Source organism: Carcharodon carcharias, chromosome 21 (assembly GCF_017639515.1).
Source record: "Carcharodon carcharias isolate sCarCar2 chromosome 21, sCarCar2.pri, whole genome shotgun sequence".
NCBI classification, from domain to species: domain Eukaryota; kingdom Metazoa; phylum Chordata; class Chondrichthyes; order Lamniformes; family Lamnidae; genus Carcharodon; species Carcharodon carcharias.
The window spans coordinates 59468774-59485353 of NC_054487.1; the positions used below are offsets into that span (position 1 = coordinate 59468774).

Consider the following 16580-nt stretch of genomic DNA (forward strand, 5'->3'; position numbering starts at 1 on the left):
AAGAGATGGGGATTTGTGTAAAATAAATATTCTGAGCCTGGGCAATGGTTTGCCTTTGGGAGTTTTTGTTTTATTTTACACGTCTGCAAATTACATTGGGTTGTCTCCTTTATCTTTCTCTAGATGTGGGGCGTGCAGCATCAAGCGTGGTGTTGAATCGGGGGAAGCGACCTGTTTCTCTCTGCCACCCTCCCAGCCAGGCAGGGCAGGCGGTAAGTCTCGGAGCTATGGCAGCGGGAGTAGCCGCCTGGCTCCCCTTTGCCCGGGCGGCCGCTATCGGATGGATGCCGGTGGCGAGCCAGCCCATGCCCGCCGCCCCCAGCGAGAGGAAGCGGCCTCAGGACGGGCTGGTCATCCTGAATGTGAGCGGCAGGCGCTTCCAGACCTGGAGGAGCACTTTGGAGAGGTACCCGGACACTCTGCTGGGCAGCTCGGAGAAAGACTTCTTCTACAACGAGGAGATCCGCGAGTATTTCTTCGACCGGGACCCTGACATCTTCAGGAGCATCCTGAATTTTTACCGGACCGGCAAGCTGCACTACCCGAGGCACGAGTGCATCTCGGCTTACGACGAGGAGCTCTCCTTCTTCGGCATCATCCCGGAGATCATCGGCGACTGCTGCTATGAAGAGTACAAGGACCGAAAGCGGGAAAACGTCGAGCGGATCATGGACGACGCCGAGGACGACATCAGCAGCGAGAACCGGCTGCCGTCCATGACCGCCCGCCAGAAGGTGTGGCGGGCTTTCGAGAACCCGCACACCAGCACCCTGGCGCTCGTCTTCTACTACGTCACCGGCTTCTTCATCGCCGTCTCGGTGATGGCCAACGTGGTGGAGACGGTGCCGTGCGGCTTGGTGCCGGGGAGTGTGAAGGAGTTGCCGTGTGGAGAGCGCTACGCCCTGGCCTTCTTCTGCCTGGATACAGCGTGCGTCATGATCTTCACCGTCGAGTACCTGCTCCGCCTCGTGGCGGCCCCGAGCCGTTACCGCTTCGTCCGCAGCGTCATGAGCATCATCGACGTGGTGGCCATCATGCCCTACTACATCGGCCTGGTCATGACCGACAACGAGGATGTGAGCGGCGCCTTCGTCACCCTGCGGGTTTTCCGCGTCTTCAGGATATTCAAGTTCTCCCGCCACTCGCAGGGCCTCCGCATCCTGGGCTACACCCTCAAGAGCTGCGCCTCCGAGCTCGGCTTCCTCCTCTTCTCCCTCACCATGGCCATCATCATCTTCGCCACCGTCATGTTCTACGCCGAGAAGGGCTCCTCCGCCACCAAGTTCACCAGCATCCCGGCTGCTTTCTGGTACACCATCGTCACCATGACAACCCTGGGGTAAGTGCCTCTCTAGGCCACTCGTTTGTTTCTCCTCCTGCTTCTTTTTGGGTGGAGCTCCTCTGATTCAGTGGCTGCCACAGTCAGGTATCATTGTCGGTCAACTGGAAGCTTTGTTTGTCCTTTTGAATTGTTTTTTGGAGCCAGTCCCTCACCGAATAGGCCAGCCTTGGTCTGGACTTTCAATATTCTTACATTGCGTATGATCTGGAGAAGGTGTGAAATTAATCACCAGTACTAAACTAATAATGTGCTAGCAGTGAAGAGTCCAGTTTCACACATCGGTATGGGCAAGTAAGGGAAGCCAGCAAAAAGCTCATCGAAATGTTTTGATAATTTAACTCTGATTACTTGACATAATTTTGGAAAGTTGGATCTTGTCCTCTTTCCCAGCCATCAACATGTATGGTTTCAGTACATAATTGACCTATGTCCATAGTTTAACAATGCATTGTAGCAATTACTATAACTCTGTAAGTGATGTTTTTGGAGACAAATTAAATAAGCGTTGATTTATTTCAACTCACATCAGTGTGTTGCCACTGAGCTTCAAATTCTACTGGGAAGGAGAGGTGTGACAGAAGCACAGTACTTTTGAAATGTTGGTATGCAAAGTTACAACTAGTTTTCTAGACAAGGTGCATTGTATATTTTTAACTCAACAAATGTTGATAAGTTTTCTGTAAAACATAGCTGGGAGCATCAAATGCTATATAATGTCATGCTGTGTCAATTAAATATAAAATAGTACCTCTGTCTCATCTATTGGAACAAAACAGACATCTTCCCAAGCGGATGATGAGAATCAACCTTTGTTCCATTATACCTAGCAAAAGCATAGTTATTGGAATGAAGACAATCTTCTTTTGGCTTCTTCCACTTTAGTTGGGGTTGCCACAATGCTGGTTGATCAGCCTTCATCTCCTCCCTCTTCCAATCCTGCTGTATTTAAGTCTCTCACAACTACATCTTTCCATCTGGTCATAGGCCTTCCTCTTCTTCCTGGCAGTTGCAGTTCTATCAGTTGCTTCACCAAATTTTCTCTCTCTCTACGTCAGATGACCATACTATTTCAATCTCTTCTCAGCTACTTTCAACGATGCTCCCACAATGCTAAAAACATTGCATTTTATCTTTCCTGGGCTGTGAAATTAATTTTTGTAGACAGGAGGTGACGGCTGTTAATAGGCATTGCACTGAGGTGATTAATGTCTTACTCAAAACTTTGCTGCAAAAAATCTTGTGATAATTAGGACAGGCAACAATTGTGATATAGATAAATGAAATTCTGCTGTAGTTCATTGTACATATTGCATTAAACCTGTTTTCCAACAATAGTTATAAACTTTTAGTTCTGTTTTGTAAACTAAGTACATGTGTATGTATAACATTTAAAAACAAGAGTAAGTTAATTTTACAAAACATTGCGCAGTTTAGATCAAACATGCACATGTCTCGAGTGGAATGAATGTGCTGTTATTTGATGAGAAGCTTTAATACATGGGTACATCCAACAGAATATTGAATGGATAAGAGCCATGTATGTGAGGGTAGACCATATTAATTTCTGAAGATAAGCTCAACAGCAGGCTTGACTCTGAAGGCATATTGTTGGAAAGCTATGAAAAGGTGAATATTTCAATGCAGTTATCTGTAATTGATGTGATTTTTAAAAAGTCTTTTGCATTAAACAGTCATCAGTATTTTTCAGAGCAGGTTGCATTATCATTAATACAAAATACATAGCATATATATATTTTGTATTGGATTTTTATTAATTTACATTACTAATGTTAGTATTAGTTTAAAGGAAAAGGCTTATAAAGTTATCAAAAAAAGGACTAACCAAGAGGATTAGGAAGATTTTAAAATTTAGCAAAGGATGACAAAGAAACTGATAAAGAGAAAATAGAATATCAGAATAAAATAGCTAGGGACATAAAAACATTTCTATAGGTACTTAAAAGGGAAGAGATTAGAATAAACATGGGTCCTTTAGAGGCAGAGTAGGAAAATTGGGAAACTTATAATTTTAGAATCGTAGAATGGTTACAGAACACAAGGAGGCCATTTGGCCTGTCATGTGAGTGCTGACTCTTTGGAAGAACGCAGTGCCTGAATTTCTTTCCTTTTCTGATAATTATCCAATTCTGTTTTGAAGGATTCAATTGAGTCTGTGTCCACTGCACTCTGAGGTAGTGCCTTCCAGATCCTAACTACACACTGCATAAAAAAGATTTTTCTCATGTTGCCATTGGTTCTTTTGCCAATCATCTTAAGTTGATATTCTTTAGTTCTTGACTCTTCTGCCAGTGGGAGCAGTTCCTCTCTATCTCCTCTGCCTAGACAGCTCATGATTTTGAGACAGTTGTATCAGGTCTCATTCAGCCTTCTCTTCTCAAAAGAGAACAACCCCAGCTTCTCAATCTATTCATGTAACTTTAGGTCCCTCATCTATGACACCATTCTCATAAATCATTTCTGCACCCTTTCTAAAACCTTCACATCCTTCCTAAAGTGCAGTGCCTGGAATTGGACACACCACTCCAGTTGAAGCGAACCTGAGTTTTATAAAGGTTCATCAAAGCTTTATTGCTTTTGTACCCTGTGCCTCTATTTATGAAGCCCAGGATCCTGTATGCCTTTTTAACACATTCTCAACCTGCCCTGCCACCTTCAATGACTTGTGCACATATACCCCAAGGTCTCTCTGTTCCTGCACTTGCTTTTGAATTGTGTTTTTATTTATTAATGCCACTCTCTGTTCCTCCTACAGAAATGTATCACCTCACACTTCTCTGTACTAAATTTCATCTGCCAGGAGCCTGCCCATACCATGAGCACATGTCCTCATGAAGCCTATCACTTTTCTCCTTAGGTGAACAATACTGCCAAGTTTTATCATCTGCAAATTTGGAAATAGCACCCTGAACACCAAAGTCTGGGACTTTAATATATAACAAGAAAAGATGCGGTTCTAGTTCCGAGCCGTGGGGAACTTTATTGTATCTATTGAATCTAGAATGGACTGTGTGGATTGGAAGGTAGCAAATACAACCGTGCTATTCAAGAGAGAAAGGAAATCAGGAACTATAGGTCAGTTAGCCTGACATTAGTAGTAGGGTAAATGATGAAATCTGAAATCTGTTATTACGAACGTGGTTACAGGGCACTTAGTAAATAAATCATAATGTGATTGGGCATACATGGCCAACATGGATTTAAGAATGGGAAATACATTTTGCCAATTTATTAGAGTTTTTTGAGTTTGTAACAGGTAGGATGGATAAGTGAGGAGCTGGTAGATGTAGTGTATTTGGATTTTTAAAAAGCATTTCAGTAAGGTGCCACATGAGGTTAGGTACACAAAATTAGAGCTCATGGAATTGGGGGTAATGTAGTAATATGAATTAAGGATTGGTTAGTGAACAGAAGACAGAATAGGAATAAAAGGATCATTTCAGTGTGACTGAGTGTAATTAGTGGGATATCACAAGGATCAGTGCTTGGGTCTGTTATTTATAATTCATATCAATGACTTAGATGAGAGAATGGAGTATAATGCATATACGTTTGCTGACAGTACAAAGTTAGGTGGGAAAGGAAGCTGTGAGGATGATACAAAGAGGCCACAAAAGAATCAAAACTCGCTAAATGAGTGGCCAAGAATATAACAGATGGAATATAAAGTGGAGAAATATGAAGTTATCCACTTTGGTTGGAAAAACAAAAAAGCAAAATATTTTTTAAATGGTTAGAGACTGGGAAAATGTTGGTATTTAGAGGATGTGGGTATTCTCTTTTATACAAAAGTGAACATGTAGGTATGGCAAGTAATTAGAAAAGCAAATGGTACGTTAGTCTTTAGTATAAATGGATTCGAATATAAGGGTGAAGATGTCTTACTGCAGTTGTATAGGGCCTTGGTGAGACCACACCTTCAGTACTGTGTACAATTTTGGTCCCCTTACCGAAAGAAGAACATATTTACCTTCGAGGAAATGCAACAAACATTCACTAGACTGCTAGCTGGGATGAGGGGATTGTCCTATGAGAAAAAATGAGTAGTCTAAGCTTATACTCCCTCAAGTTTGTAAGAATGAGAGGTGATCACATTGAAACATATGAAATTCTTAAGGGCTTTGAGAGGATTGATGTTGAAAATATATTTACCATGGCTGGGGACTCCAGAACTGGAGATGTTCATCCTAGAATAAGGTGTTGGCCATTTAGGACTGAGATGAGGAGAAATTACTTCACTCACAGGATTCTGAACCTTTGGAATTTTCTATTGCATGGAGCAGTGGATCTCAGATGTTGAGTATAGGCAAGTCAGAGATCGACAGATTTTTGGAGATGAAGGGAATTGGGGAATATGGGATTAGGGTGGGAAGGTTTAGCTGAAGTTGAAGATCAGCCTTGACCTTATTGAATGGTGGAGGAGGTTTGAGGAGCTGAATAGACTACTCCTGCTCCTATTTCTTATGTACCCTGAGGTCCATACTCATTTTGGAGAATATGAGTGACAGTGCTCTAATATTTTACCTAAGTGACCATTCTTCATGTTGTATTGCAAGTTGGATGGTGATTTCCCATACGTGTCCTCATGACCAAGCCAGCTCCTACCATAACTGAATGTAAACTTTCCAGCAGCATTTGCTAATTAGTGATCAGGTTTGGGAAACCTGACTGAATTCAAAGGTCCTGTTATACATTACGGCAAAGTGCAACTTTCCAGAATAATTTGCTTCGTAGTGTATGCCAGAATTACAAAGTGATTTGGGAGATTTCTGTACTTGTGCACACAATTTTCTCTGAAGTTAATGATGTCAAGAAATATATAATTTTTTTATTATGTGCAAGTACTATATTGTGAACTTGTTAGAAGGTTCACTTAGCCTATTACCAAAGTAAAGGTACAAAGCTGGACAAATTGATTGCCTAAATAACCACAAAATGATGGTTATTTCAAGTTTAAAACTTTACATCTAGAGATGACAAACTATAGCAATTCTAAGCATTGGTATTGGCTTAGATAATTGATAAGTTTGTAAGTATATTTTTCTCTGTTCAATTACAAAATAAAGCATAAATAGTAGGTGGTCTTCCTGCTTTATATTTGCATCTACTTTGTCTCCAGAAATAGTGAGCTGAGGAAAAGGTACCATTTCGTCTCTTAGCTCATTTTGTACATGACAGAATACATAGGTTCTGCAGGCAAAAAAATGCAGTAATAGAGAGGCATATTGAACTGATCACTGTCATTAGAATTCGTCACGGTAGACCCGGGTCAGATGTTAAATTATTAACTGCTGTTTAAAATAGGCAAGTTAGAATACTTAAAATATGCAGTTTTCATGTTTCACTATAGGTTAAAAATAACCTGAATTATAGTACAGCTATGCCATCATTAATGACGCATAGTTGAAGAGCACTAGTATTAACTCATGTTTATTATTAGAATGTTGTACCACCTAGTATTTTGACTGTTCCCAAGTTTCTTATTGGAAATTGAGGCATAAATCATCACTACTTTTGGTGGCTTGTGCTAATAAAATATACTGTACTCTATTTCTGTTTCAGATGCTACCCTGCATCTGGCTTTGCACAGGCAAGTGTATCCATTCAAAGTCACCATTGCTTCCCTTTTTGCAGCTGTGAATCAAAGAAAGGATAGCTTTTATATTTTCATAATAGCAGTAACATGAACTGTACACCTAACCTTGAAGTGGTTTGTTAGGCGGTAAAATGTGTTGTTAGCTTCTAACGGCTCTACAATAATAGCACCAACAATGGAAGAAATGGTAATGTTTAGCCCCTGTATATGTTTGGAGTCTGCCACATTCCTGTTGTATCACTGAGAAGTTAGTGTAGCAATTCTATGTGGTACAATAAGTGACTACTTGGGCTAAATTTGTAATTTTGTGTTGCCAGTTTAGATCATTAATCGTATCCACAATGCTGAAATAAAGCTCAAGTTGGGTAAACCACCGACAAAAATTGCAAGTAGCTACATGGGAGCTTTTTTTTAATAAATAAAAATTGAGATTTCACTATTATAAGGTGAAAGCCATCAGTGAATATCTTCAAGGGCATTTGCTATTCCTGTCCAAAAATCTGCCCAAATTGTCAGGTTGCAACACGTCAATGGGAAGGAATCCAATTACTCTTCAGCGCTGAGGTGAAATCTAATAGATAGATGCTGTGCAAGCCTTTGAGGCTAGACACTGTGACGATTTTGTAGTCCATCTTATTAATGAATTGTATTTCTACAACATGCCTCACTTTACTTATTTATTGAAGAGATAATAGGAAATAACTGGTATCTTTATAAAGTCATAAATAATATGACAGAAAGTTAGTATGTGCATTGAGATGTGACAGATTTATATGTTTATGTGCATCTTCTGTATGTGCCAGTGCTTCTTTTTCCTCTGAAAAATTGAGACAAAAATAGACTAACTTTAAGACACCACTCTAAATTACAGAATCTGAACTTCTTTGGGATGAATATTTGTGACTCAGCTGTTAAATTCACCAAGATCAGAACCTTTCCAATTCTTATAAGGCAAGATACTGGGGCGTTGTTTCTCTACTGTAGGTAATTATTCAAAATGAAAGTTTACAATTGATGTGTCCCACACCCTGCTTGAATTTGTACACTATGTTGCTGCCCTAACGAGGAATAAATGGTAATGTTTAAGTCAATGTTGATGTTGTTCGCCAAATCTATACAAAGACTGTTTCACTGAAAATGTTGGTGTAGTGGTTCTGAGTGGTACAATAAGTAAGGATGCTGTTCTTTCATTTTGCACTCAGTTAAATCCCGTTGTTGGATTAAAAATTTCCTATGCCATTTGGCAGCAAGAGTCCAACATGAAATGAGTTTGGATAGTCTCAACCCAGTTCTTAGCAAGCCTAGACCATAACACAGAACTCCAAAGATTCTTAGTACACTGACAATCTTGTCTAAGGAAAGAATTAAAATGTATTCATGTATTTTCAGACTTAAGTTATGGGTAGAGGTATGTCGTTGGGGCAGAGGCAATGAAGGTTTATTCTATCCAGTCTACATCCAGTTTGAAAGGAGAAGAGTTGTCTAAGACTAGTATTTTAAACTTAAATAAGGGCAACTATGTAGGTATGAAAGCTGAGCTAGCTGAAATGAACTGGGAAAATAGGCTAGGGCATAGATCAATAGAGAAGCAGTGGCAGGCATTTAAGGGAATATTTCAAAATAAGTATATTTCTCCTATAAAAAATTCTAAAGGGTGGACCCACCATCCGTGGGAAACTAAAGAGGTTGAGGAAAGCATCAAGCTTAAGGAAAAAGCACATGACTGTGCAAAGATGAGTGTCTGGTCAGAATATAAACAACGGCAGAGAATGACTAAAATCTTAATCAGGAGAAAGAAATTAGAGTATGAGACAAAGTTAGCTAGAAATTTAAAAACGGGCAACAAGAGTTTCTACAGGTACTTAAACAGGTAAAGCTAAGTAAAGTGAGTGTTGGTCCTCTAGAGAGTGAGAATGTGGAGTTAATAGTAGATAATAAGGAAATGGCAGATGAAATGAACAAATATTTTGTTTCTGTCATCACTATAAAGGATACAAAAAACATTCCAGTAATAGCTGTAAATCAGGAGGTGGAAGGGAGAGAGGAACTTGGTGAAATTGAAATCACTAGGGAAACAGTACTGAGCAAATTGATGGAGCTGTGAGCTGACAAGTCTCCAGGTCCCAATTGATTTCATCCTGGAGTCTTAAAAGAGGTGGCTAATGAGGTAGTAGATGCATTGGGTTTAATTTTTCAAAATTTCCTAGATTCTGGAAAGTAAAAAATATAACCCCTCTATTCAAGAAGAGAGGGAGGCAGAAAACAGGAAACTATAGGCCAGTTAGCTTAATGTCTGTTATGGGAAAGGTGTTAGAATCGATCATTAAGGAGGTTATAGTTGGGAACTTAGAGAAACTTAAGGTAATCGGGAAGAGTTAGCATGGTTTTGTGAAAGGGAAATCAGGTTTAACCAACTTATTGGAGTTCTTTGAAGGAATAACATGAGCTCTGGATAAAGGGGGGGTCTGCACACACACTGTATTTGGATTTCCAGAATGCATTTGATAAGGCGCCACATAAAAGGCTATTGCAGAAAATAAAAGCTTATGGTGTAGCGGGCAACATATTAGCATGGATAGAAGATTGGCTGGCTGGCAGAAAACAGAGAGCATGTAAAATGGGTATTTTTCTGATTGGCAGCATGTGATGAGTGGAGCTCCACAGGGGTCTGCTGGGGCTTCAACTTACAATTTATTATCAATTACTTAGATGAAGAGAGTGAATGCATGCTAGCTAAATTTTCAGATGACACAAAAATAGGTAGGAAATTATATTGTGAAGAGGACATGAGATTGCAGACGGATATAGATAGGTAGAGTGAGTGGGCAAAAATGTGGCAGATGGAGTACAATGTGAAGTTGTTCCCTTTGGCGAGAAGAATAAAAAAACAGTATTACTTAAATGGAGAATAGCTGCAGAATACTGAGCTGCAGAGGGATCTAGGTGTTATAGTGCATGAGTCACAAAAAGGTAGTAAGCAGGTACATCAAGTAATTAAGAATGCTAATGGATGCTATCCTTTATTATGAGATGAATTGAACATAAAAGTAAGGATGTTATGCTTCAGTTATACAGGACATTTGTGAGACCACATCTTGAATACTGTGTGCAGTTTTGGTCTCCTTATTTTAAGAAGGATGTAAATGCATTGGAGGTGGTTCAAAGGAGGTTTACTATATTGATACCTGGAATAAGTGGGTTGTCTTATGAGGAAAGGTTGGACAGATTGAGCTTGTTTCCGCTGGAGTTTGGAAGAATGAGGGGTGACTTGATTGAAGTATATAAGATCCTGAACGATATTGACATGGTAGACATGGAAAGCATGTTTCTTCTTGCGGGTGAGTCCAGAACTAGGGGGCACTGTTTTAGAATTAGGGATCGCCCTTTAGGGGAGAGATGAGGAGAATTTTTTTTTCTGAGGTTTGTGCGACTTTGGAACTCTCTGCCTTAGAAGCGGTGGAGGGAGAGGGCCATTGAATATTTTTAAGGTGGTGGTAGATAGATTCTTGTTCAGCAAGGAAATCACAGGTTATTGGGCTTGGATGACCATGATCTTAATCAATGGTGGAGCAGGCTTGTTGGACTGAATGGCCTACCTCTCCTATTTCATATGTTTGCATATCTGACTGTGCTCCAGCTAATCTGAGAGTGTTTAAAGATGACACTGAAATGAAAGATTATTTAATCCTCACAATGGACTTCCTTCACATTGATGAGGACAACAATTTGCCAGAAGGTAGACAAGTCTATGTTTGTGCCTTCATTTTCCTGTTTATCTATTGTTCTTAGTCAAGCCTTTTAGGAATAATTTTGAGTGTGACATATTAACTGAACAAAAATATTAGAAGTGTCAGCTTGGCTCAATTTTGGCATTCCTGCCTCAGAGTCAAAAGGTGCAAGTTCCACTCCAGGACTTAAGCACATAATCTGGCCTGGCACTTCATTGCGGTACTCGGGGAATCCTTTGTTGGCAAAATTGTTATCTTTCAAAGGATATTAAACCAAGATCCCACAGCACCAGTTAAAGATGAGCAGGAAGTTCCACTGATGTCCTGGCCAACATTTTCCTCCTCAACCAATATCAACAAAATGTATTAACTGCTCATTTGTGGAATCCTGCAGTATACAAATTGGCTACTATATTTCCTTAACAACTGTAACTGGTTTCAAAAATATTTTCACTGGTTGTGAAGTATTTTGGTTAACTTAAGGATATGAAAGCTGTTATATCATTGCAAGCTGAGGGATAGGAAATAGAGAGTAATGGGTAGTTTTCAGACTGGAAGAAGGTTTGTAGCGGAGATCCCCAGGGGTTAGTATTGGGACCCTTGCTTTTCCTGAGATATATATAAATGATCTAGATCTTGGCGTGCAGGGGATAATTTCAAAGTTTGCAGATGACACAAAACTTGGGAGAATTGTAAACTGTGAGGAGAACTTCAAAAGGACATTGACACATTGGTGGAGTGGGCATGTTGGTGGAGTGGGCAGAAAGGTGGCAGATGATGTTCAATGCAGAGAAGTGTGAGGTGATACACTTTTTGGTACAAAGAACATGGAGAGACAGTATAAAATAAAGGATACTATTCTAAAGGGTGTGCAGGAGCAGAGAAGTGTGGGTGTATATGTACATAAGTCATTAAAGGTGGCAGGACAGGTAGAGAGAGCTGTTTCTAAAGCATACAGTATTCTAGGCTTCATTAATAGGGGCATAGAGTACAAGAGCAGGGAGGTTTTGATGAACTTATATAAGACAGTAGTTAGACCTCATTGTGTACAGCTATGGGCGCCACGCTATAGGAAGGGTGTGAATGCATTGGAGAGAGTGCAGAAGAGGTTAGCAAAAATGGTTCCAGGGATGAGACACTTCAGTTATGAAGAAAGATTGGAGAAGTTGGGACTGTTTTCCTTGGGGAGGAGAAGGCTAAGAGGAGATTTGATAGAAGTTTTCAAAATCGTGAGGGGTATGGAGAGAGTGGATAGGGAGAAACTGTTCCCACTCATAAACGGATCGAGAACCAGAGGGCACCAAAGTGTTTTGCAAAAGAAGCAAATGTGAGGTGAGAAAAGAACTTTCACACAGCAAGTAGTTAGCGTTTGGAATGCACTGCCTGGAAGTGTGGTGGAGGCAGGTTCAATTGAGGCATCCAAGAGGGCATTGGATGATTATTTAAATAGAAACAACGTGCAGGGTAACAAGGAAAAGACAGGAGATTGGCACTAAATTAAAATGCACAGAGAGCCTATGCAGACACGTTGGGCTGAATGGCCTCCTTCTACACCGTAATAATTCTGTGAAGTTTGTTTTCTTTCTTTCAATATATTGGGGAGACTTTCAGGCTGCCTATCAGATGGAAATGAGAAAATGGTGGGGTGTGACCTACTGCTGCATTCCCACTGATGCTATTTTCCCAAGAGCCTGTCATTAGATGGTCAGACTGCCTGCCTGAATTGAGTGGTAGGACTTTTAATACGCAAATCCAGGTACTATTATGTGCATAGGAGTGAAACATGTGTTGTGCACACACTACTCAGATTCAGCAAGCAGTGTAGCCGAAGATGAGATGTATGATTTAGTTCATTTTTATGATGTTAGGAGGAACAGAAATAAAATGGTAATGGAAAGAAAATGGTAAAATGAAATCATTTTAGGCAAAAGGCAGAAAAATAGGATTGTATAAAATCAACCCTCAAGAGTTGGCCAAGCTCATCCGAATGGCCTCTTCATGTGGTAAAAAGCCTATATACTAATGTCATAAATGCATTCAAATAGGGGATAAAGCTAGAAAATGATTTGTTTGGTCTAAATTTTCTAGCTGCAAAGGAATTGTTCTTACATTTATAACTTATTTTAAGTGGGATAAAATAAGATTCTTCTTCCTCATTAAAAAAATAGCCATAACTAGATTAATGTAATCTGTTGCTTGTTTAAAAATTTAGCTTATCATGCATTTCCTTAATTTGCCTTGGTTTTAAGACCTGGGGGTAAATTTAAACTAACTTCACTTCGCAGGAAACAGATGGGATCAAATCTGCCACCCATTTTACTCCCAGCTCATTTATACTACTTATTGAAATAAATGGAAGAAACGGGTGGCTTTTATGATCGCATTAGTTTCCTGCTGAGTAGGTTGTGTTAACTTTACTCCCCATTCTGTTTTAATTACTTCTCTTGTATTTACATTTTTGCTCTTCCCCACCTGTGGCATTGCTCATACTCGTTAGTCATTGGCCAAGGTATTGATAGAAGTTTGCAGCCTACAGGCGTTTGTCTTATTTCAGGTGATAATGTGTCCTGCTTTTATGTATTGTGTACAGAGTGAGTCATTCGATCTTCATTGTTTCTGACTTGAATATCAGCCAGCTTCTCCTGATTTGCATTCAAATCTTTAATAATTTGTTTAGGCAGCAGTCCCCTTTATCAATAGAATTTATGATGGCTCATCGTTTGCATTAGGCAGTTATTGCTGTTTGCACTGGAGTTTGGGTTAAATAATTCTAGCTGTAGGGATTTATTTTCGGAGGACTTTGAACATTGTGTGCTGTAGAAAACATCTAGTGTTATGTCTTGATGCTAATTTAGATGTATGAGTACACACATCTGGGAAAATCAAATCAAATTAATTTATTATTTTTCTTGACGGCAAGATTGTCCACTAATACTGCAGTTAGATGGACTGAGACAAAACAGAGGACTGTTGATTTCCTTTCCTTTCCCACCCACCCCTGGCAATTTGTGAGGCATTCATCAAGCAGGTCAACTCGGAATCAATAAAACACAACTAACACAGTGGTAAGCAGCTTAGTCATTATATAGATGAAGTGAATACATACACAGCACTATCACTGACTAAAGCAAGTATTTAAGAGAACTGAATGGTTTGATGCAGTCATCTGTTATCTACAAATAGCAAATTTGAACTTCAAGCAAGAGTCTAAACTTTTTAGAGGAGGAGAGGATAATTTTCTCATTTGCAGTCATTTTCATGCCAACTTGTTGCACAGAAAACTAAAGTTTTGGTGGGACTTATGTCAATTCAAATGCTAACATCGCTTTAGCAAGACAAATCTTTAATGCCAGGGAAATACATTAATTGAATCACTGTTGAAGGTTGGGTCTGAGTCACTTTGGGCCTTCTGAAAATTCTGAATAGTTATATGGAAAACTCTACTCGAGCTATGAACTATGTCACTGGTGTGAAGTCAGTACAATTGAAGTTTTTTTTAAATTAATTGTTCAGAATAATTTATTAAAAAGAAGCATGTTGTAGAACTCCGATATATGTGGAGGTATTGTGCATTAATCTTGCTCATTTTCTCTCCTGTTGATAGACATTGCTGTATGCATAATAAATTCTCTGTGCATGGTTTTATGTTAATGTAATCTTCTGAATGGATACAATTGCAACATACATATGGAAGGGAAAAAAGATTCTGCTGGAACTGGCAAAAGCCAAAATATTCTTGACAAGAATATAAGCAGCACTTAGGATAAAAAGTGTCATATCAGACTGAAGGTTCCAGAAAAATAATTACTCCATGAATGGCCATTATAGCGAAGAGTTACAGTTGTGTAAGTAATGGAACTAACAATTGAAATGGAGGGTGTGGGGTTTGGGAAGGTGGGGATGTGAGGTTCGTAGGTGTTCAGGGAATGTGGATGATTCAGTAGACACCTTGTTGTAGTGAGCTTCCTTGTATTTCTCTACCATTATTTTGACCTCCAGAGATGTAGAAGATCTGGATAATAGTACTGCTCTGTGGGACAAAGTGACATGGGGGGATTATGAAATGAAGAAAGGATGCCACCGATACCAGGCAGTTAGACAATTACCTATGTAAGTGAAACTGGTTTGTTTACAAAGACTTAACTTGTGTGTATTAGTTACTTTAGAAAATAGTTGCAAAAACTGATTAAGGTAAATTTTTTTTAACAATGCTTTCTTATTACTCTCATAATACTAGGAAATAAGTCAGGGAGAAACAAATTGCCAGATAAATAGGATGTTATGGATGAACTTTCTCTCCGCCCATTTCTTCTGGTAATATGGAGGTGGCTTTCTTAAGTGTGGTTTAGATCTTCTTGAAATTTGATGCAGCTTTCTTCATTGCCTCGTTTTTAGCTTAATTTACAACATGCCTATTTAAATTTTTGAATTCTGTTAATATTTTAGAAATCATCGTCCATTCTTCTGGAGCTGGTAGTGATTTTAATGCTGAAAAAACATGCTTACATTTTATAAATTTGTGTCACACTTCTGATTCTGGGAAATATGATGTTCATGTCGTTTTTTCTTTACTTTAAGGTATGTAAATTAAATTGCATAGTGGCTTATTAAATGTCCAATATGTCAGATAAGAAGTGTGTGCTTATTTCTATCTGAAAGTGCACCCTCCTCCCACCTATCCTGGTCAGGCAAGGAGAAAAACAGTGGTCCAGTGCCCACACTTGAAGCAGGTGTTAGACAGATTTCTTTAAAAAAAATCTAGGCTTTCTAGATCTCGATGAAGATTTTTGAAGCTGCTTATGTGCTGCCCTGTTCTTTGTAATAGGAACTGAGCTAAGGGAATGTGAATTTTAAAAAAAGATTGTTCACGGGATATGGGTGTCGCTGGCTGAGCCAGCATTTAGTGCCCATTCCTAATTGCCCTTGAGAAAGTGGTGGCGCACTGCCTTCTCGAACCGCTGCAGTCCATGTGGTGTAGGTACACCCACAGTGCTGTGAGGGAGGGTGTTCCAGGATTTTGACCAGTGACAGTGAAGGAATGGCGATATATTTCAAGTCAGGATGGTGAGTGGCTTGAATGGGAACTTCCAGGTGATGGCATTCCCTTGTGTCTGCTGTCCTTGTCCTTCTAGATGGTAGTGACTGTGGGTTTGAAAAGTGTTGCCTAAGGAGGCTTGGTGAGTTCCTGCAGTGCATCTTGTAGATGGTACACACTGCTGCCATTGTGCATTGGTGATGGAGGAAATGAATGTTTGTGGATGGGGTTCCAATCAAGTGGACTGCATTCTCCTGGATGGTGTCAAGCTTCTTGAGTGCTGATGGAGCTGTGCTCTTCCAGGCAAGTGGACTCCTGACTTGTGCCATGTAGATGTTGGACAGGCTTTGGGGCGTCAGGAGGTGAGTTACTTGCCGCAGGATTCTGAGCCTCTGACCTGCTCTTGTAGCTGCATTATTTATATGGCTAGTGCAGTTCAGTTTCTGGTCAATGGTAACTCCCAGGATGTTGATAGTGTGGGATTCAGCGATGGTAATGCCATTGAATGTCAAGGGACGATGGTTAGATTCTCTCTTGTTGGAGATGGTCATTGCTCTCTGGTTGGAGATGGTCATTGCTCTCTGGTTGGAGATGGTCATTGCCTGACACTTGTGTGGCACAAATGTTACTTGCAGACTTGTTAGCCCAAGGCTGGATAATGTCCAAGTTTTGCTGCATTTGGACATGGACTGCTTTAGTATCTGAGGATTTGTGAATGGAGCTGAATATTGTTCAGTCATCAGCAAACATCCCCACTTCTGACCTTATGATGGAAGAAAGGTTATAGTAAAGTTATAAGGACACTTCTGTTCACCCATATGTTTAAATAATTCCTTTAAGACTAGCAAAACCCAATGTAGC

At 39.9% G+C, this 16580-nt stretch overlaps 1 protein-coding gene across 1 annotated transcript in view; it reads left to right on the forward strand.

Annotated features, from left to right (window-relative positions):
* Nucleotides 1-227: 227 nt before the first annotated feature.
* Nucleotides 228-16580, forward strand: part of kcnd2 (potassium voltage-gated channel, Shal-related subfamily, member 2) — a 534892-nt gene continuing 518539 nt past the window's right edge. The window contains exon 1 of the mRNA XM_041216173.1: nucleotides 228-1339. Coding sequence (XP_041072107.1) covers nucleotides 228-1339 — 1112 coding nt within the window. The remainder of the gene's footprint in view (nucleotides 1340-16580) is intronic.